Source organism: Tachypleus tridentatus, chromosome 13 (assembly GCF_004210375.1).
Source record: "Tachypleus tridentatus isolate NWPU-2018 chromosome 13, ASM421037v1, whole genome shotgun sequence".
Classification (NCBI taxonomy): Eukaryota; Metazoa; Arthropoda; class Merostomata; order Xiphosura; family Limulidae; genus Tachypleus; species Tachypleus tridentatus.
Genome location: NC_134837.1, coordinates 219152239 through 219174878, shown reverse-complemented (window position 1 = coordinate 219174878; position 22640 = coordinate 219152239). Strand labels below are relative to the sequence as shown.

Sequence of the window (22640 nt, the reverse complement as noted above, 5' to 3'; positions counted from 1 at the left end):
CACCGGGGCACGCGGGTAGGGTGGCATCGACCACGGCCAGTCTCTCTCAAAAGGATCGGAAAATGATCACTGCCTATTGGATTACTGTCAACCCTCCATGAAAAATGGGAGAATAATGAAGGGGAGCAAACTGAGAGATCAATAGCGGTAAAGGACCGACTAGGTGCATGAAAGTAAGTGGAAGAACCAGTATTGAAAAGAGAAAGATTGTGATCAGAGAGCATCCGCTCTACAGATCGGCCCCTCCCATCAATAATAGCACTTCCCCAGAGGGGATGATGTCCATTAAAATCCCCTAGGATTAGAAATGGAGATGGCAATTGTTCAACGAGAGCATCAAGATCTGATTGATCATATGTCTCTCCAGGGACAGGTACAGAGAACAAACAGTGATATATGACCCAAGGAAACACGGATGGCTACAGCCTCCAAGGGTGTGTTGAGTGACAAAGACAGGGTGGGCACGTGTTGATCAACAACAGTGCCACCCCTCCATGTACTCGACCATCACACAACCTGTCATTTCTGTACAGAGAAAACTGCCGAATGGAGACAGTATCAGCAGTTTTGAGAAATGTTTCTTGTAAAGAAAGACAAACAGGATGGTAGGAAGCAATCAGCGTTTTGATATCATCCAGATTAGAACGTAAACCTCGACAGCTCCATTGTATCAAGGTAGCCATTTTTAATGATTGGTAGGCGAAGTGGCTGAAGAACCCTTCTGTTTATGACCACATCTTTTTTCCTTACTGTCCTTAGTTGGAGGAGGTCTATCAACCTCCATGTATCCTGCCCTGGGTTGATTGGGCAGGTCTTTGTTATTGGAAGGGGATTCCAGTTACTGAGGATGCCAACAAATGATTGTTTTGCCTCTTGTGGTGGGAGAAAAAGATGTATCAAAAGAAATGCCTGTATTTGAAACTGAAGGACGTGGATCTTGAGGTTTGTTGAAAGGTATGGGAGGAACAGAGATGGGTGTGGAAGTCGATTCACCAACCTTTTTAACCACGGAGGTCAAAAGGCTTTTCATTTGTTTTGAAAACGATTCTCTTGGAGGCACAGAGAGATCTGTCTGCACTCCCACTGTAGTTGTGGAATGAAGTGCAGCAGCATATGTCCGAGATGGAGTTTTGGACAGCAATTTCCGAGCCTCAGGATAACTAATGTTATGTGTCGTTTTAAAACGCTGCACCTCTTTTTTCCTCCAACCACTTTGGGCAAGAATGAAAGTAAGAGGGGTGAGAACCATTGCAGTTTACGCAATGTGAGTTCATGTCACAGTCATAGGCATCGTGGTCCTTGCCTCCACAACGAGCACATGTCAGGGAACCACGACAAGATGTCTTTTCGATGTTTCTAATGTCAGAGATTCGGCCACTCAGAGGGTTTGGTATGTATGGCCGAACCCTGCAAATGAGATAACCTGCTTTGATGGTGGCAGGTGCACGTGGTGAAGTAAATGTTAAAACGAGGGTATTTGTTGGCAGTGTAACTCCATCTTTGCGAGTGGAGATGCGCCTCACTGCAAAAACTCCTTGAGTGGAGAGACCAGCGAGAATCTCTGACTCGGGAACGTTCTTCAAATCCCTTTCAACAATAACTCCTCGTGAAGAATTCAAGGTAGCATGGGGTGTAACCTCAATAGGTATATCCTCAATTGCCTTTGAATGCAAGAGAAGTTCACTGTGTTGGGATGTGGATGTTTCAACCAATATGTCACCAGATCGAAGTTTCTTTAGTGACTTTGGAGAGCCAGCAATTCCCTCTAGTCCCTTTTGAATAAAAAAAGGGGACATTTGCCCTAAAGGTTTTTCCGAAAGGGAATGTAATACAAGAAAATGAGGTACGTGTGTTACTGATGTTGAAGATTGCTGTTCTGAGTATTCAAGACGTGATCGCTTACCCATTGACTGTTTTTTTTACAATTTTATTTAAATTTTTTAGAGGATCCATAGGAAAAAAAAAATTTCGGTACCCACTGACCCCACTCACCATGGAGCCCTACAAGGGGACGCACTACAAAGTCACGCAAGGACAATGCAGCAACGCCAGGGTTTCGTGAGCACTATACCCAAACACCAGCATCAGGCACAATGTCCACAACACCCGTTGAGAACTTCCAACACTGGTACTTGGTTGACTCTAGTCCAAGTGGACCAGCCGATTGACCCAAGGGGGGCCACCCAAAGGCCGCACGTCTACAGGAATTCGAGGCCAAAGTGGTGTGTTAGGGTTGGACCCGTCAACCACCAGGATCCTCTCCTCCCCTTCACGGGTCGCCACGCACGGCAAACACGTGGGTAGATGTTTAGATCCCAGAAAAGGTAACCAGATAGAACAGAACCTTCCCTGGGAGGTCCCCTCACCACGTACAGGAATCCACACCGAGGGGACCAAGAAGAGGTGTAATTTAAAAGGAAGGCATATCCTTAGGAATGTTGATAGAGTGAGATTAAACTGGAAAACTGGGTTTGGAATAAAATGGATTAAGAGAAAATATGAGAATAGAAACTTAGAGAAGACAAACTAAATGCTTGAACACGAGTACTACCAAACAAGAAATGATGGTTAGGTAGAATAGCATACAGGAATCACTAAAGTTATGTGGATGTGTGGCACTGCTACTGGTGGGAGTTTCAGATAATTTACATACAAGAATCAGATAAATCATATGGATCAAGAAGTGTGTAGAAGTGCAAAGCTTGTGATAGCAAAACAATTGTACATATACTAGACAGCACTAAATAAGAATAGCTATGTATGCATGTAGAAGTAAGGGATCTTGTTGAACAAAGATTTAAGGTATTATTTGCATCTAAAAGTATGTTTTATAATCAAAAATTATTGAACAAAGTTAAAATAATTAAAACGATAAAGATAAATAAAAGATTTTTTGTACATCATATTTGGCCTAAACATGTTACAAAAGCCAGTCACAAACATTTATGGCAAAGCTATTGAGAATATGTGCTGTCTATCCTAATTTTGAATTGTCGATCATGGGAAAGGCAACATAAACCACTAACCCTGTTGATAATAATGCAGATCCACAAAAGTTCAAAGGATTAACACCATTTAGATCTACAAGTTATAACTGTCTTTTGCATTCGGTTCCTTTTATCCAAACACTGGCTTTGATACTTTATATTTTACTTATTTTTCCTTATACACTTATCTGTGACAAACAGTGCATTCCATTAATTTTTACCTCATTTGTTTTTGTTTATTTCAAATATCCAGAGAAATTAGAGCTTATTTGTTGAGGTTAAGATCTAGAACAAACATTTGAAACTTTTAGGTAATTTATTGCAGTTATAGTGAAAACAATACAAAAACTACTAACAGAATAAATTAGTAATTTTGTAGGTATTATCTTATTACTTTTAGTATAATTCATAAAAACTGAATCATAAGACAACATTTTCATGCATGTATTTAAAGTGGATGAGACTGTTTTAACCTCTGTATGAAAACATTTATGTTGGCTTTAAAAGTGTCACAATATTATCTTCTATCTTTACTAACTTCTGTACTTCAACAAGGTAATAAGAAATTAAGTGAAAGCCTTGCACAAAGGCTTACAGGAAGTAACATGAAATGATGATTAAAGAAATCATCACTTGAAATTTTCAGAACTTGTTATAATAATAAAATGAACAAAAGTTCTCGTTATAAACCAATGTATACAGCTTAGCTTGGGTCATTAGGTTGATATATTCTATATAACTATCTCACTGTGTGTATTATAAAACCCATTTTAGCATAAAAGTATAGCCTATGTATGTTAACTGCTTCTTTACACATGTGATGTTTATAAAGGTAGCTTTCTCTCAAAATTGTTCTCTGATTTTAAACATAATAAAACAAAACCTCTTTAATTAAGAGCCTCTGAGTTAGTAAAACAAATTTTTTTAAATTTCATGGCTTATATATTTATACTTTCTACACAGCCTCTTAACAACAATATTAGGGTAAACTTTTATTGCTAAGTAACATGGTATAAAAACCATAGTTGGTGAGCATTGTAAGCAAATCAGACTGGCTTTCTATATATTAGAAGTCATTATGTGAGGAACATTTTTTTCCTAGATTGCCTCTTTTAAAAAGGTGTAGACGTCTCTGTCAACTTGCCAGTATGAGAATAATTTACTGAATATTAGGTTTTAAATGTTAACACGTGGCATAATTTTCTCAACACTGATTAAAATTATCAGTGGACAGATTTACATTTAGTGTTAAATAAAAAAAAAAGTTAGGTTTTTATTGAATATAGAGTAAACTGATGAATTATAACAAAATGTGATGACATTTTGTTTTCATAAATATCAATTTTTTGTATATTCCAGTCCAAATATAATAAATAACTTGCTCCTAATTGACAGAAAGCTTAACTACTTAAATTATGTAAACAGTTGCTGTGGCATAAGTACATGACCAAAAGACAGACAGATACACAAACAGTTTTATAATATTACATAATGGAATATCACTGACAGTGTGAGAAAAACTTGAAGCAATCACTTACGTTTATATCCAATGAAAGATTCTTACATAGGACTTCAATCTCAAACTTGAGTGTTATCTTTAAGTCTGGTTCTTGGTGTAACTCTGCTAAAACACTTATGATTCCTATTGTCCAGGGGTTGGGTGGTTTGAAGATCTAAAATTAGAGTATGATTAATTGGAAGTCACTTTACAGACAAGTTTGTATAATTGTTAGTATAGTTCATAAGTGAAATTTTGACAAAAAAGTGAAATCATTTCTCACAGGTATTATATTTACAATTGCTGTAATGTACACAGAAATATACAATGACAAATTCTACTAATTAATTACATCTAAGATACTACTATGCATTATTTTCGTTATACCTCACACAAAAAGCTGCACAGCACAATGAGTTATGTCCACTGAGAATAAGGTAAGACTCAATTCCTTATTACTAGTCTGTGGAAAATGCATCTAATATGTTTGGCACTCCAATGTTGCATTTAGAACTATCTTTGTCTTTGTGTACTTTATTGTTTAGCGACATTACATGTCATTTCTGACTTTCCACTCATTTTACATAAATTTAAGCATTTACAATTGTTAAGAGATGGGAAATTGTAACTAATTAATAATAGCTTACAACCTCAAAACATGAACCCTTGAAACTCACTTATGGTGATCAAGTTTTATTTTTAAACTGGTGTATTTCACAATGTCAGATTTATATTTCACCATAAACTTATCAAATCAGAGGTCAATCTGTTATCAAAATAATATACAAAACGTTTTCCTCTGTCTGTTGAAAACATGGTTGCAATGAAATGACTAAACAAACTTTGAATAATTGCACTTAGTTCACCTACTAAATTTTATGAAGAATAGATTTTAAATGGATAAGTACTTCTATGAATGATTTGAGTCGGAGTTTTACCATCTCAATTCTATAAATGAAGGTTCAACTTATCACTTTTATTTGGTGTAAACTTCACTCATTCCAATACTTAACTCTTGATGTGCGATATTTTTTGTACAGCTTGAAAGTAACAGTTCACAAGCTGAGACTCAAAATAGGGGAAAAATGACCCAAACCCCATTTGTAGCATTATTTTGTAAGTCTGGGATTGTTAACAAATGTTTAATTTTCTGTAATTAACTGATTATAAACACTGAAAAGGAATTAATTTAAAGTAGTTTTACACATTTTTTTAGCTTTTATTATTATTTTAATTAGAATAAAAAATTAATCTTGAACTTTATTTTGCTGCTAAATTAGAACTACTGAATCAAGCTACTTCAATTAACGTGATTTATTACACGCAATAATTATTCTCTGTTGTACTAAACACATGTAAACATTAAACAAAAGTACAAATGTGGGTTCAGTTTCTTACTATACACATTTTTGTAAGCTTTATTATCAGAACAGTGTTTACATGTTCTGGTTCTGTTTGGCAGCATAGCATTCTTAATTGAAATTTTTACATTTGTTCGTAATCATTACAAATTATTTCATTACTTTCACTCTTTACCTCAACAATACTTATGAAGTTATTTAAAGTTAAGAAGTAGAAGGGCTCCAGTATATTCCCACATTTTTAAAAATAATTATTTCTAAAATATTAAAGGATGTAAAAACTTTAACGTAGGAATAAATATTCAAATTTTCAGTTTAACCATGAAGGTGCTTTACATCAGTGCTACAATGTATTGATAATCAGTACTATGAAAGAAAAAAAACGACAAATAAAATATGATTCTGCATCTATGTAACCATACTTACTCGACTTTTAGCACAGGACTCTAAAATTTTAGCAACAAAAGGAACTATATAAAACAATTCCTTTATTCCTTTATGGTAAGCTTCAACGAGAAGTGATTTTAAGTCAATGTCCTAAACACAAGAAAAATTATATATAGATATTTTTGTAACTTGGACAATTTGATTTAATTTCAGAAATCAAACTGAAATGAAATATTTAACTTCCATGATTTTCAAAAAAAGTGAAATACTGAAGCAAAATTAATTAGTATTTAAGACAATGTTTATTTAAACTTAGTCTGGATAAACTAGTGAACAGGTGAAAAATTTCCAAATGTATGACCATTGTACATTTGTTACTAAATTCTAACTAAATATTCTAAAAACACTGAATTTTGTAAATTAGCAGCTTCAAACATTTTCAAACTCAACCAACTTTATTAACTTTAGAAATTAAATTTGTAATAGAAGAAAATAAGATTTTATATTACATTAGAAGCCTTCCTAGACATATCAAATCATGCAAGTATATCACATTATTTCACTGGAACAAACATACTAGGTTTAAAAACTAATGGTCTGCAGCTGCCCATATAAAGAATTAATATTCAAGCTTCTATTCCAAGGTCTTCATTTTGAACAAAATGTCTTTCAACAAAATAAGCTAGTACCCTATATCAATTTGGTGCTGTGGCATTATTACTATTAACGGTGTAACTTGAGTTTTGAGTCAGTAGTTACATGCATCTTGCATTGAGGAATACTAAAATGGCAATGTCATGTAGTGTTGTTTTATTTCATTATAAACTGTAAAATAGAATTCAAGTTAAAATTAAGTGATTATCATAAGTCATGCTTCATGTACCTGCAATTCAAATAAAGAAAAACTGGACAGAGTTGAGAACAGAATTGATAAAAGTTTAGTTTTTGAAAAGCAGCATTTACCATGGCATGATGCCAAAGTTAACTATCATGCAATATAAATAAATTTCTTAACTGAACAAAAAAAATTAAAACTTACTATTTGCAAAATTGGCTTATTTTTTGCCAAAGTTAACATTCCTAACCAATGGCCTAAGTTCTTCAACAAAGAGCGATCTGAAAAGTTTTCAATATCCTTTTCGCTTCGTAGAAGAACCTGAAGATGAATAACATTTAATAGTTTCTTTGAACTTTTTAAAATAATTAGTTTAATAACCTAACTTTTGCACATAAAATTTACAAATGAAACATTATTCTAAAGTATACAAAGATTCTTTCAGTAAATTTACGATGTAGTTTGGCCAAATTTTATTTCACTTTTCAGTAAAGAAGAATAAAAGAAAAATCTAATGATGTAATTTAAGTATGTTGAAAAATAAATAATTAGAGTACTATATTAATATAATATACAACTTCTTTAAAACTTGACTGGATAATATTTCCTATTCTCATTGGTATTTAATTAAATGAAACACTAAATTCTGTAAATTGCACAAACAGAATTTTATATGTTTGTTTACATTAAATAATTTACCTTGATGTTGCGTAAGGTTTCATGAACTATCAATTTTCTAAGATCTGGTAGACGTAGTTCATCTAGAAATCTGGAGTACAATGAATGAAAATTGTGCTCAACAGATACTCTCTTCATCACCATGTACCGGGCAGCCCAAGGCCTGTATTCTTCCTTCACTAATTCTTTAAATTCTTCTACCTGAAATGGTAGAGAGTTTTCATTCAGCATCTTAACAGTAGCTTATAATAATTTCCTCACAGTCAAATTATGTTTCGTAAATTTAAAGGCTTATTAATGTTTTCAAAACAACAACATTTCATAAAATTAACAGCCAAAATAGCAATTTGCAACTTTATGATAAAGAATATAATGCATAATGGTGGTTTACTGCTAGCTTTAATTACAACTTACTGCTCAATTAATTATATTTTAGTTTTCTAGCTCCAATATCTTCATATATGCATACAAATTGTTAATTTTTATTCTGCTGAACTTTAGCACACATGTCCACTTCAGTATTTGAAACTGTCAAAATAAATAAGGAAGGATTGTATCTGACTGCTGATATTCTTTGAAACTTTCTAATTTTGTGCAAGAAATTAATTTAGACAATCTCTATCAATCAAAGAAAACTAAATTCTCACCTTTTGTGCCAGGTTTAGTTGTGAAAGGTTGTTAATGATAAATTCCACTTTCTGTTGAACCAAATCAGGAGGAAGAATCGTCTTTCCTTTCTCAGTTGTTACCAGCAATATGTCAATGTTACTGGTATTTGCAATTGATGGCTAAAGTAATTAAAGCCAAAACTGAAATCAACAACAAAAAATATTCATGTTCACATAACTAAATAAAATTATGCACAAAATATATGACTTGCTTCTCTTCACCATTCTGTGCAGTACCTTGCTTTACTATTACTGTAGTATGATAGTTTCCTTGTTGGCTGATTCAGGATGAAACACCATCCAAAGTTTCATTTATTAGAAGTAAAGTATGGCACTTAATTTCAGTGCTTAGCATTATTATTTCCATTATCACTACATCTGCATATAAAAACTTAAATTCTTCATACTTAAAATCCGTTTTTGCTATCATTTGTTTTACCAACTAAAAATATTAAAAATTACTACCTAATATGGATTATGTTACCATAACATTGAAATAATACAAGTACAAATGGAGAAAGTTACTGAGGTAATTTATTAACAATGTTAAAGTAATAATAATAAAAAATTATGTTAGTAACTTCATGCACCTGTGCATGTTACATATTGTTTGTTACTTGAGCTTTTTTTTTAATGTAGTAAAATTCTGAAGATAAATAATTCACTATAGTTCAAGTGTTTAGGTCAGTAAAATCAGTTCTTCCTACTCAAAAAAGCTGCTTCATACATCACCAAGCTGGATTCTCAGTGAACAAAATTTTAAACATTATATTAAAGCAATTCAAAGAATGTACAGAAAAGAAAGGATTTTCAATAGATACTATACCCTTCCAGTTACAATAGTTGAGGTTTTTTTAACCAAAGTAGTTATGGTAGTTGAAGAGGCATACGTAATAGAATCAGTACAAATTGATGCAGGAACTAAAGGACCAGCACCTGATCTTACAACCATACTCTGTGGTAAAGGCACAATCTGGGGATAATTTGGTGGTTCCTGAGAGCAAGCTCCATACTGAATATACTAGAAAATGTATAACCATTAACTGTGGTAAAGTAATTACGTTCAACTTTCATGTGCAACTACAATGAACAGGGAAGTAATAGTTATAAAAGCAGAACACAATAATTACAATAAAAGTTAGAAAAAGATGAAACATTGAATTTTAAGTCAATGAACAAAGTAATAATGGTACAAAAAAGCACCTTTTTTGACCATTTCCATACAAACATTAAACTGAAAAACCAAAATTCATCCTTTTTTATTTCATGCTTACAGTGTATTATTAGCACATCACAAAGTAATCTGAAGTTTCAAATTTAATCTGGTAATTTGTTTTGCATCATAGTTTAACATAAGTTCAAGCCTTAAAGTTTGGTTTTGTAAAAAGTTAAAATCCTAATTTCAGGAAAATAATTACATGGAAAGATTTCTCTAAACATATTCTTTTAACATGTATTTGAGTACTAAGAAAGTAGCTATCGGTTTAGTTAATCTTATAGAGATAAAGAACTGTACTGAAAAAAAACAAAAACAAAATTACAAAATTTTCTTAGAAAGTCCAAAATCATCATTTCATACATGGAAACAAGTTCATTTGTGTTGTTTGTAAAAAGGTGCTGCTGAGTATTAATGCATTTAATTTGTAGTTTTGTATTTTTAATATTTACAAAAATAACTTAGCTAAGTGCATAATGGAATACAGCTGATATATTAAAAACAGCACATCCACAGAAATCAAATTATTTTTCAAACAGCACCTTATATAATTAGGGAAGAAAGACAGATCACATTTATAACCAAGTCTGAACGTCTGTACGCAAAGGTGCGAAGCAAATAGTATATAATCTGAGAGTTTAATTTAATCCTCTGTTAACACAAATTTCAAACTTATTTAACATTTAGGAACACTATTCTACCCTAAAATTGCATGTGTAATATTTAAACTAAAATATTTTTACTAACAAAAGTGCTAAGAATCCACATTTATGTCTTGCTTGTTATAGTAACTGTTATGATTACAGATAAATCAGTTGTCAATATTCAGGAGTCCTGAATATTAAATGTGGATTTCAGTTTAATAAATAATATTCATATATAAATAATTTTAGAATCAATTTTATGTACAACTTACAACATGCTAGTTAATTTCAATGTGGTTAAATGCTGAGTAAAAATTGTCTTCATGTCATACATTTTACAATAGACTGTAGTTTTCAAAATTTTATAATTCTTCGTTTTCAAAATACCTCGATCAGATGAGTAGGAAACTCTGGAAAGTGAGTAATAGATGAAAGATGCCAACAGTATTGGGGAAATTCTTTTAACCTTGGAAAAAAAGGGAAAGTAATTTAATAGATATAGTAGGAAATATAGATTAATGTATAATTACCCCTAGAAATAAAGATGTTAACGTTTTATAAATCTAGAAGTTCATGTAATAACCAAAACCTCCTCTTGTCAAAATGCCTGTCACATGGTGGGCCAGTAGTAACTTTTAACAATGCTAAAAACAAAGTTTAATTTCCCTCAGTGGACTATTTGCACTATCCAATGCAAAGCTTTACATAATGGAAACTGTTTTTAAATTGTTTTAATCATTTTGACCAGGTATATGTGTGTATATAAAACAGTTAAAATTCTACACGTCAACCATTATTTACAGCCTAATGCGAAATAAAAACCCTACAAACAGAGTGCTTTTGAAAGGTACACAAGTGCTTTGGTTATAGGGTTTTTATTTCATTTCTATCAAGACGTCATGAGCCTGTGCTTTTCCAGCATTATAAATACAGCCAAGATGCTAATTTTAAATGAGCCAGTTTGAAGAATAAATGCATTTACAGATTTCCTTTCACAAAATATTGGATAATGTTTCAAACATGAAAAATATTTTTGTTAATTTATAAATATACAAACTTATACTTAAAAACCAATGAAAAAAAGAAAAATATGCTTATTCAAAAAGACAGGTTTAATGTGATGCTAAAGTATTCAAAAGCTTATTTTACGTATAATAAATGATGGGATATAAAATTGTATGTAAATATAAATTGGACATAAACTACACTTATTGTTTATTACCAACAAGTTCCTGTCAGTAGTGAATTTTATACTATGATAACAGCTACTATAAACTAATCTGTTAAACATTTTAACAATGTTCAATTGTAAACGTAGATGACAATACAAAACTAAGTTTTTTTTACAATCTATTTTGAAAAGACATGCAATGTAAAAGGTTTCTGTTAAAAACAGTTTATTCTTACATCAAGTTGATCAGGACCATAAATTATCATAATGGAGAGTGAAATAACTCTTGGCCATCAAGCATCTGAACTTAACATCCATATGTTAGTAGTGCTAAAACAGAATTAGAGTTATGCTTCAATATTCGTCTTTCATCATACAAGATTAAAATAGGAGAGAAAGAGCACTAATTCAAAATTATGATATACACTAAAAATGTTAATACAAAGTCAATTATTAACACTAGATCCACATGTTTTTTTGGGTTTAAACTATCAATGAATATAACAGCTTTTTAAAATTTACTATTTTAAAAATGTAATTCTTAAAACCACACCTACATAACAAATTAGTACTACTTCAATAATATGTAAAGAACTAGGTTTTAAAATGCTTTGAGGAATTCTTGGTAAATTGAGTATAGATTAATTTCCTTGAAAAATACAATACAAAAAATTTTAAACTCCATTTTGTTGAGATTTCGTAGCAGTGAAAACTAATCCAAATTCCAACACTGGAAATAATGAAAGTCTAACGACTGATGTTTATTTTGAAACAAATCATAAGTGCCAAAATATAAGTAAAAATATGATTATTAAAAAGGTACCAAGTATCAATTGGTATATATTAGGAAAAAAATCTATAACTCTAAATCAATACAAACCTTCTTTTACATCTTTCAAGAGCTGTTATTCCAAAGTAATACATCTTGCTTCCACAGGGATGTTTAAGTGCCTCAAATATGCAATGTAACATCAAGCCAGAGAACATAAGACTTCAAGAAAAGAGAAAACAACACTTGAAACTAAAGAAATAAAAACTTTCGTTTTTCACAATTCATTTTAAGTATTTATTTGGCACCCATTTTTATCAAGCTGGGCTGATGCAAGCTAATCTTTAATTTTCTTCTTACATAATTTAATATCCATTGTAAATATATCTCATGTTACAATACAGCCATTGCCCTACAAAACATTAGCCAGAATACACAGAACACTGCAACATAAGTCATCAAGTATAATGGTATAGTGGCAGATTAATGTCAAAGTGTTGGTAAAACGTTAGTATATTACTTTAATTTGTAGAATAAAATATAAACTACGAGAAGTGTAGAGAACAAGTATTTGAATCAGTTTGTATTGTGGAATTAAAGTAGATCTCACAAATATCATGTGTACAACATTACTCAACACTAACATTCAACATAATTCAAATAATGTAGTGTAAAAATGACATAACTTCACTTCGTAGGATTGTGAAGAAGTACAAATCATTGATTTTTAATAAATTCTCTAGTTTAGAAGCAATTATTAAAATATTTTCTTTGGCTCATCCCAACAAAACCATTTATCTTCAGAATGGATGTTCTACATATTCTTAATGAAAAACTACATTTTATAAAGGACTGACATTTTATGCCTATTTTAGTTCATCTACAATTCAGATTAGAAACATCAAAAGTATCAAAACATTAACATTTCTCATGTTCCTTTAGTAAAAGCAGAGCTTTAGCTGATACTACATAAATGTAAAAAAATCATGTAAAAGCTAGAAACAGAGCTATATAAACAAATTACAATTTTACTTTGCAAGTTTAAAGTGTTTATAAATATATTTTGCAAGTTGTCTAAATACTGAATGACTAACACGATGAACAGATTTTAAATTGTTCCTAAATTGAGAAATTTAAGACTGTTACATTTAAAGAACTTACGGTACAAGGTCTTGTGCAATGATGCCTCCAAATAGTCCTGCAGTTATCAACAGCTCTTGGTCCGAGTGTTGAGATAATAAGTGGTACACATCAAACAACTTCCGTAGCATACAATTGAACATCTCCTGTTTTTTTTTTTTTTTTTTTAAAAGTTAGTTTATTCATGTGTTTTATCAATATATACATTTTAGAGGTAAAAAATAAAAAGTAGGCATTTGATCATATAATGCACAAAAATCATGGATTTTTTTTAAGAAAAACATTTATGTAGAACAAACAAAAGCATTGAAATACACTGTACTTTACAGTAATTTTTGACACTCATTATGCATGAGGGTAGGGGAAATCATCCATTAACAAGCTGAACACAAAAATAGGATGATTGCAATAAAACATGTTATTAAAATGATCTTAATTACCATCTATAATTAATAACTTACATGAAACAGTGCTGTTAAAAGAATATAAAAATATTGCTATTTATATAATTATGAAATAATTTGAAATTTCACATGTACAGATCAGGGAGGGATGTATCTTGTACAACTGTTCATGTTGATTTTATTATCAAAATTAACAATTATGTACACATTTGAAATTTTAAAAGGTTTCTTCTATACCTTAATTTAGTAAATTTTAAACACTAGCCTTTCAAGTTTATATGTATGGATATTAACTGAATTTTTCTTTGTTAAAATCATTATACACAAGTTTAGTAGAAGTTTCATAAAACACTTCCTCCTTTAATATCACCCATTGTTCATCTCAAAACACTACAGTAACTATACCTCATTGAACAAGTGTTCTTAAAAAGAAATCTGAATCTACAAAGTTAATACATATGAACTTGATAGCAAAACACTAGTTACTTTACTTATTAACCAGCATTATATTAAATATTTAGGAATGAAAATTTCCTATCAAAGCTACTGAAGCATTTCTTTCATTTTCACATTTGATTGCAACCTGTATAATTAACAGGTTAAACAGAATACAAATACTATATGTATATATTTTTCCTTTTAGAATAATTACATTTAAAAATGTTAACAATTAAACTTCACTTTAAACACTAACTACCTTCAATATTAAAAGGTAAATAAAAAGATAGAAAATTAAACCTTTATGCTTTATATGGGGAAAAACAAAAGAGAACACCATAATACAATTAATGTAAACATTGAAATACTCTCATTTCTTGTTCCCTTACAAGATTTGTTTTAAATATATAACTGCTTTATTTTATTGATAATCAAAAACAATTGAATGTTCCACAATATATTTATAATAAAACAGTTGATTTTTATGTGCATTTTTGACACCATTACTGAGAACAGCTTATTGTTGTTAAGTACTATAGTTATAAAATGACGACTGACAAGAACTGCTGTGTTTAATATCCTACCATTAAACAAAAAAATAATAAAAAATCTGTTATGTGAAACATCTTATGATTTACTATATATATACTTTCTTACTTTTTTATTAAGCGATTTTTGGAACTTCCTCAACATCTGCAATCCTTCATTAATCGATATATGTGGATGAGAACGGTTATATAATCTGTGAAAGTAGCCATTAGCTTCATCTTCCACTTCTTTGGACACATACATATTCGCCTCTGATAACATGGCTGCCATATCATCTAAACATAAGTTACTTTCAAATATTAGTACCATCTGACTAAAATTTACAACAAACACTGTTTCAAATAACACACAGGACAGAAACAGTGTTTCTATCTGACCTACACTAAAGTATCAAACACCTTTACAGACATTTCAAAGTTGAATTTTCTGTGTGAAAAATGTTATTTCTCAAGAGGTTTTACTTCCTCGCGCACACAACTATTTCAATCTCCTCTCTGCCCCTAAGCATTCCTAAAACAATTTGCAAAACTCAGAGCCCCAGTCTATATATGCTATGCATTTTGTACCACTCTTGAACATGTATACATCATATTATCCTCCACAAGTAGCATTGGCAACACCTATATTGGTGCAACTAGCTCTTGATTTTACTACTCAATCCCTCAGTTACAAATATTAGCAGAACCTAAAATGAGTACCAGCAGAGAAGAGGAAGGGTAGAAAGTGTGGGAAGTACCTGTTAGAAATACATTTTCAATGTAAAAAATTTTAACTTCTAACACAAGCTAAATGTCTCCTCTTATATAAACCAAGAATCCCATACCAAAAAAATGGATTGGCCAGTGTAGGCAACCAACATTGAAACCAAGTGGAAAGCAAGTGCCTAGATATACCTGGTGTGCTCAGACACAAAACTAAAGCACTATGAGATACTACACAACTACTGAAACAAACATGTTCTTCTGCCCATATGAAGGAAATGAGTTTGACAAAGGTATTAAAAAAAGGTTTTTCACAAGGTTGTTCTGATAGATGCAATCCTTAGTACAAAATAGTGCAAGTTCATAAAGTCCCCTGCTGCATAATCCAGATCAAAAAACAGTTAGCTGTCATAGGCGAGGAGCCTCTTATTAAACAAAAGCTAACTGGGCTCAATATATATGAACATGAGAATAAATTGGCAAGTCAAGGGACAGTTTGCCAACATATAATGATGGAAAAAGATACTTGCCAAATCTAGATAATCACGAAAAAAAAAATCAACTGAACATACAAGGTACCATAACCCATCCTCAGCACCAACCTCAACCATAAGTAAGTTTTAATACCCATACCAGCTATCTTGAGAATACATTTTTACTTTAAGTGGGTGTCTTATCATCATGAAGCAAACAGATTGTCATATGGCAAACAACCAGACTTGCAAAGAGGAAGTTAGCATTTGGCTAAAATTAAACTCCCATAGCCACCATATGAACAAGAAGTACAAACTGAACCCAGTATTACACAGTCATATCATTGCCACAACTCAACCATAAGAACAGGAGAATCCCTGTAACTAGTATTTAAAAAAGAAATAAATAATTCAACTACAGGTACATGGTAGAATGCTACATTGAAAAAGGATGAGGAAAATTTGAGGGTAGGAACAGTATATATATTCCATTGCTGATATGAGGCAGACAAAGTTCCCCATACTCCACCACAGGAGCAGAGAAATAAACTGACTGCAACTGGAATTAACAAGGAAGGGGGAGGCTCTACCACTTTCAACCATGGGAATGTCATTCTGAAACTGGTGTTAAGAGGAGGAACCTGTATAGACTGATCTTGCTTAAAAACATTTTGTGCATCTGGGAATAAGCATCCATGGAGGGAAGGAGGAAACCCAGTTTTATTCACTTCTCACTGGGTGGAGGAATGTGTGGTTGTAAGTTAAAGGCAAATTTTTACTTTACACACTCAGGAGGAAGTTTACTCAATCCACCACTCCAATAACTCATGCTCCACTTCAAGAAAAATAGGTGGAAGCAAATGCAATGGGGCATCCAGAAGAACATTACACTGGAAAAAGTGCAACAGGTGTGTACGACTATTTTAAAAAGCAGACTTCCACAATTTATTAGTTAAAGTTATACATACAAATATATACCACTAAACATGACACTAGCAGTCTTGTGGAATACCAAAGTCTCTACAGTGACACTTGTAGCTCTACCAGTAAAAAGAGAGACTTTGAATGAAAGCACATATTACCCAGTAACACTTACTACAGAGTGGGATAACACAAGTAGCAGTAAGATAACCCATGAAAAGAAAATACAAAATGTTATGAAAAACATATGTACAATTATTACAGGAGGGAGACAATAACCACCTGAGAAAGATACAGCCAAATAGTGCAGATAATGAGAGAAAGGAATAGTGAGTAGACCACATTTCAGCCTAAACAATTTCTTCTGAGGGCAGAAATGATAAATAGCCAAGAACAGAGTGATATGACAAATTTGATAAGGAGAAATGTTAAGGAGACAACGACGTTTCATTGATAAGTCTGTGAAGTTGATAAACTCAACTAGTTAGTGTGATAGAATGTAGATCATGGCAAACTGAAGGGTTCAAGGAAATAGAAGGTTGAGAACATAACCCCTAAAGAAGCAAACCTAATAAAGAGACTGATCAGGTTCAGAATGAAAGTACATATAAGAGATAGAAAGGTAAAGAAATTGGTGTAAAACCAAATGGCTTCCACAGGAAATAGAAAGTTTAGAAAGGAAGAACCAACATGTATACAAGATGATGTTAGAAGAATCTCAAGATTGTGGTTACATTAATAGCATAAATAGCCAATGAAAACAGCTGCAAAGTAGAATTATAAAGAAGCATGTAATATATCTTATACCCAAATAACCAGCTGTAAAAATTAATTTAATACAAACACATTAAAAAAAACTGTTGAAAAAGATGCTTAAAGTCCAATCTTAAACAGTAACTACAGGTAAAAGAGTTAAACAATGCTAGGTAAACTGTTATTGATTTAGTGTTTTATGGCACAAAGCAGCGAGGCTATCTGCGCCAGACATTCGGTAAAAATGTAAAAAAAAAAAAAAAAATAAAGGTAGTAATAGACAAATGGAAATGAAGGTAAAACAAAAAAGTATAAAACCAATGTTGACACCTAGTCTACAATGTTAAGATAGAAGGCAGAGTATAAGAAGTTGTAAGGTATTTACTCTAGCAAAAAGGTAATGATCATAACCCGCCAGGAAGACTAACAGGTAAGTTCAAGAACCACCGTCAGTCACCTGAAGTTGGCCTTTCCAGTCCTGGTTCCGGGTTATGTGTCATAGCAGCTATTATCAAAATGTAAAAGAATAAAAGTTTTAAAAGACACTCCGCAAAATCGTAATAATGAGTAGCCAAATGTCCAGTAAAAAGATAAAAGTCAAGTAAATGGAGTAAAATTTGTAAGAGTAATTGAAGATAAAAGCAAAACGGCAATTAAAACAGAAAATGGCGTAAAAACCAATGTTGACATCCAGTCAACAAAGTTGTAAAGGACTACCTGCAGCAGAATGGTAATGATCATAACCCGCCAGGAAGACTAACAGGTAAGTATAAAAACCACCGTCAGTCACCTGAAGTTGGTCTTTCCAGTCCTGGTTCCGGGTTATGAGTCAATATGGCCAGTACTAAAAAGTAAAGTAGTAAAAGTGTGAAATGATATGCAGCAAAAGTATAATAACAACTCGTCAGGACGACTAACGAGTAGTTCAAACGGATAGTTCAAACAATAGCGTTAGTCACCTGAAGTTGGCCTTTCCAGTCCTGGTGTCGAGTTATTTAATGTTCTGGCCATTGTCCAATGTCAAATTGAAGGAGAGAGATTAAACTGTAAAAAAGGAACCACAATTAAAAAGGTGTAATGAATAAATATGCAACACTTAAATGAGATTAAAAAGATTAATGGCCATTAAAAAATTAAAAACATTATCAAGGTGGACAGAGTCACCATCACCAATAACTCTGTCCAATGTTACAGACTGACCCTGGGAAAAAATATGTTTAAAATATTGCCGTCGTTGAGAATTGTAACGATGGCAAGAAAGTAAAACGTGGCTTACAGTGATTTGAGTGTTACACAAACTACACATTGGTGCATCAGTTCCAGATAAAAGAAAATGATGAGTTAAAAAACTGTGACCAATGTGTAGCCTAGTGAGAACAACTTCCTCCTTCCGAACTTTACGGAAGCTAGATCGCCAAAGTCCAATTTTGGGTTTGATTTGAAAAAGTTTGTTGTCACTTTGCTCACTCCAAGTGGACTGCCAGCTGGCACGGAGCCGAGCCTTGAAGACAACACCATAGTCCATGTACGGAATAGGCATAGGAGTGATGGTGCTGAAGCAGACATATTTAGCTGCCATGTCTGCAAGCTCGTTCCCGCGAATACCAACATGGCCTGGTATCCAGAAAACTGGATTGAAGTAGCTGCTAATGAGAAATGGGCCAGTCGGTTTCGAATATCAGCGAGAATAGGATGTGAGCTAACGTGTGGCGATTCCAAGGCAAGTATAGAACTAAGCAAATCAGTATAAATAGTGCAGTTGGAGTACTGCTCAGCTGCAATATGATCCAGGGCAAGAGATATAGCATAAAGTTCAGCAGTGAACACAGAAGCTGTAGAAGGGATTCTGCGCGCAACTACTGACCCATAGCAAACCATAGCAGAGCCCACTGAATTACCTGATTTGGAACCATCTGTATAAATGGGAACTGAATGATTGTTTGAAAGATATTCATTGAATAAAAGACGGTACTTCCAATCTGGAGTATCTGCCTTTTATAGGTGACTGAAAGAAAGGTCACATTTGGGGGGCTGTAATAAGCCATGAAGGGATGGGCCAACCTGTGTAATCTGCAATGTTATCCAAGGACAGACCCAATTCATCCAATTGCGCCCGGATGCGAAGGCCAAACAGAGCAATGACAGATCGTCTGTTCTGAAAGAGTACTGCCCACCGAGGAAGGAAAACACATTTCCAGGTGGGATGCTTTGGTAAGGAATGAAGTTTCGTAGTATATTGTAAAGATAGTTGCAAACGGCGAAGGTATAGAGAAGGTTCATGAGATTCAATGTATATACTTTGAACTGGAGAGGTACGGAAAGCCCAAGTGCGGAGTCGAAGTCCTTGGTGATGAATGGGGTCCAGCATCTTTAAGGCCGAGGGTCTGGCAGAGCCATAGACCATTGATCCATAATCGAGTTTCGATCTAATAAGAGCACGATATACCTTTAACATTGAACAACGATCTGCCCCCCCAACTAATAGAAGAGAGAACACGGAGGATGTTCAGTGCACTTGTGCATTTGACCCGAAGCTGCTTTAAGTGTGGTATAAAGGTCAGTTTACGATCAAAGATAAGCCCCAAGAACGTGGTCTCCGGGACCACTGGCAGCAAAACTTCACCGATATGAAGTTCAGGATCAGGGTGAATACCCCGTCGACGGCAAAAGTGCATGCATACAGTTTTGGAGAGAGAGAAATTAAAGCCGTTCGCCAGAGTCCACTTCCGTACACAATTGAGGACAGTTTATAGTTGCCGCTCAATATATTTCATGTTTGACGACTGACATGAGATGTGAAAATCGTCCACATACAGCCCATTCGCAACAGTGAGAGGGAGTTGTTCAGTGATGGCATTTATCCTTATACTGAAGAGGGTAACACTCAATACACAACCTTGAAGGACTCCAAGTTCCTTTACAAAAGAACGGGAAAGTGTTGAACCCACACGAACTTGGAATCTCCTGTACATTAAAAAATTTTAATAAACATGGGTAGATGGCCACGTAACCCATATGTATGGAGGTCTCGCAAAACGCCATACCTCCATGTTGTGTCGTAAGCTTTCTCTATGTCAAAGAATATTGATACAAGATGTTGGCGGTTGAGAAAGGATTCTCTGATAGATGTTTCAAGACGAATTAGGTGGTCTGTGGTGGAGTGCTGTCGACGGAACCCACACTGGGTGGGCGAGAGGAGGTTGTTCGATTCAAGGAACCAAACAAGACGAGCATTAATCATCCTTCCTAATGTCTTACAGAGACAGCTCGTCAAAGCAATTGGACGGTATATTGAAGTAATCTTGGGATCTTTCCCTGGCTTAGAGAAAGGTAAAATAATAGCCTGGCGCCAGGCATCAGGAAAAACATTCTCCTGCCAGATCCGGTTGAAAACAATCAGAAGGACATCAAGAGAAGCAGGAGATAGATGGTGCAGTATGTCATAATGAATATCATCAGGTCCAAAAGACATACTGGCAGACTGATGAAGGGCCATTTTTAGTTCCACCAGGGTAAAGGGACAATTATAGTCAAAGAAACAGTCAGTTCGAAAGGAAAGAGTTGATCGCTCTGCCCGAGTCTTGATGGTCAGGAAGGTGGAGGAACAAGCAGAAGTGCTAGATACCCGGCAAAAGCTTTCATCTAGAGTGTTAGCGATGTTCCGAACACCAGTCACCTCCTGACCATCAGAGAGGAAGATTGAGAGGGGGACAGAATTGTAGTGCCCATTAACCTTTCGAATCCTGTCCTATATGATCTTGGAACTGGTGGTAGAAGATATGCTGGTTGTGAACTTAATCCAAGATTACTTCTGGCTTTGACATCTTACCCACCAGCATGTGCACGGGCCCGTTGGAAAGCAACTTGGTTTGAAAGTGTGGGATATCTACGAAAAGTATCTCAGGCCCGCTTTTGAGCCTTCCGTGCTAAGTGGCAAGCAGGATTCCACCACGGACGAGGATATCGTAAAAAACGTGTCGAGGTTTTGGGAATACACTGAGCAGCTGCATGTGTAATACAGTCAGTTACCGCTGCTACACAGTCGTCTGTTGATGGCTGATTTACGATGGCAGGATCAAGTTCTGCGAGAGCAGTCAAAGTGGACCAGTCTGCCTGATCCAGCTTCCACCGGGGCACGCGGGTAGGGTGGCATCGACCACGGCCAGTCTCTCTCAAAAGGATCGGAAAATGATCACTGCCTAGTGGATTACTGTCAACCCTCCATGAAAAATGGGAGAATAATGAAGGGGAGCAAACTGAGAGATCAATAGCGGTAAAGGACTGACTAGGTGCATGAAAGTAAGTGGAAGAACCAGTATTGAAAAGAGAAAGATTGTGATCAGAGAGCATCCGCTCTACAGATCGGCCCCTCCCATCAATAATAGCACTTCGCCAGAGGGGATGATGTCCATTAAAATCCCCTAGGATTAGAAATGGAGATGGCAATTGTTCAACGAGAGCATCAAGATCTGATTGATCGTATGTCTCTCCAGGGGACAGGTACAGAGAACAAACAGTGATGGTATGACCCAAGGAAACACGGATGGCTACAGCCTCCAAGGGTGTGTTGAGTGACAAAGACAGGGTGGGCACGTGTTGATCAACCAACAGTGCCACCCCCTCCATGTACTCCACCATCACACAACCTGTCATTTCTGTACAGAGAAAACTGCCGAATGGAGACAATATCAGCAGTTTTGAGAAATGTTTCTTGTAAAGAAAGACAAACAGGATGATAGGAAGCAATCAGCGTTTTGATATCATCCAGATTAGAACGTAAACCTCGATAGCTCCATTGTATCAAGGTGGCCATTTTTAAGAACGGGTAGGTGAAGTGGCTGGAGAACCCTTCGGTTTACGACCACGTCTTTTTTCTTTACTGTCTTTAGTCGGAGGAGGTCTATCAACCTCCATGGATCCTGCTCTGGGTCGGGTGGGCAGTTTTTTGTTATTGGAAGGGGTATCCAGTGAGTGAGGACGCGAACGAATAATTGTTTTGTCTCTTGTGGTGGGAGAAAAAGATGTATCAGAAGAAATGCCTGTATTT

General features: G+C 34.2%; 1 protein-coding gene across 1 annotated transcript in view; it reads right to left on the bottom strand.

The window, feature by feature from the left end:
- The window catches only part of LOC143238769 (CCR4-NOT transcription complex subunit 1-like), a 91887-nt gene that overhangs the window by 35713 nt on the left and 33534 nt on the right, over positions 1-22640 (bottom strand). Inside the window, 10 exon segments of the mRNA XM_076479292.1 lie at positions 4526-4660; positions 6273-6383; positions 7273-7389; positions 7768-7947; positions 8394-8534; positions 9241-9435; positions 10662-10740; positions 12326-12436; positions 13376-13500; positions 14854-15020. Of these exon segments, the coding sequence (XP_076335407.1) occupies positions 4526-4660; positions 6273-6383; positions 7273-7389; positions 7768-7947; positions 8394-8534; positions 9241-9435; positions 10662-10740; positions 12326-12436; positions 13376-13500; positions 14854-15020 (1361 nt within the window).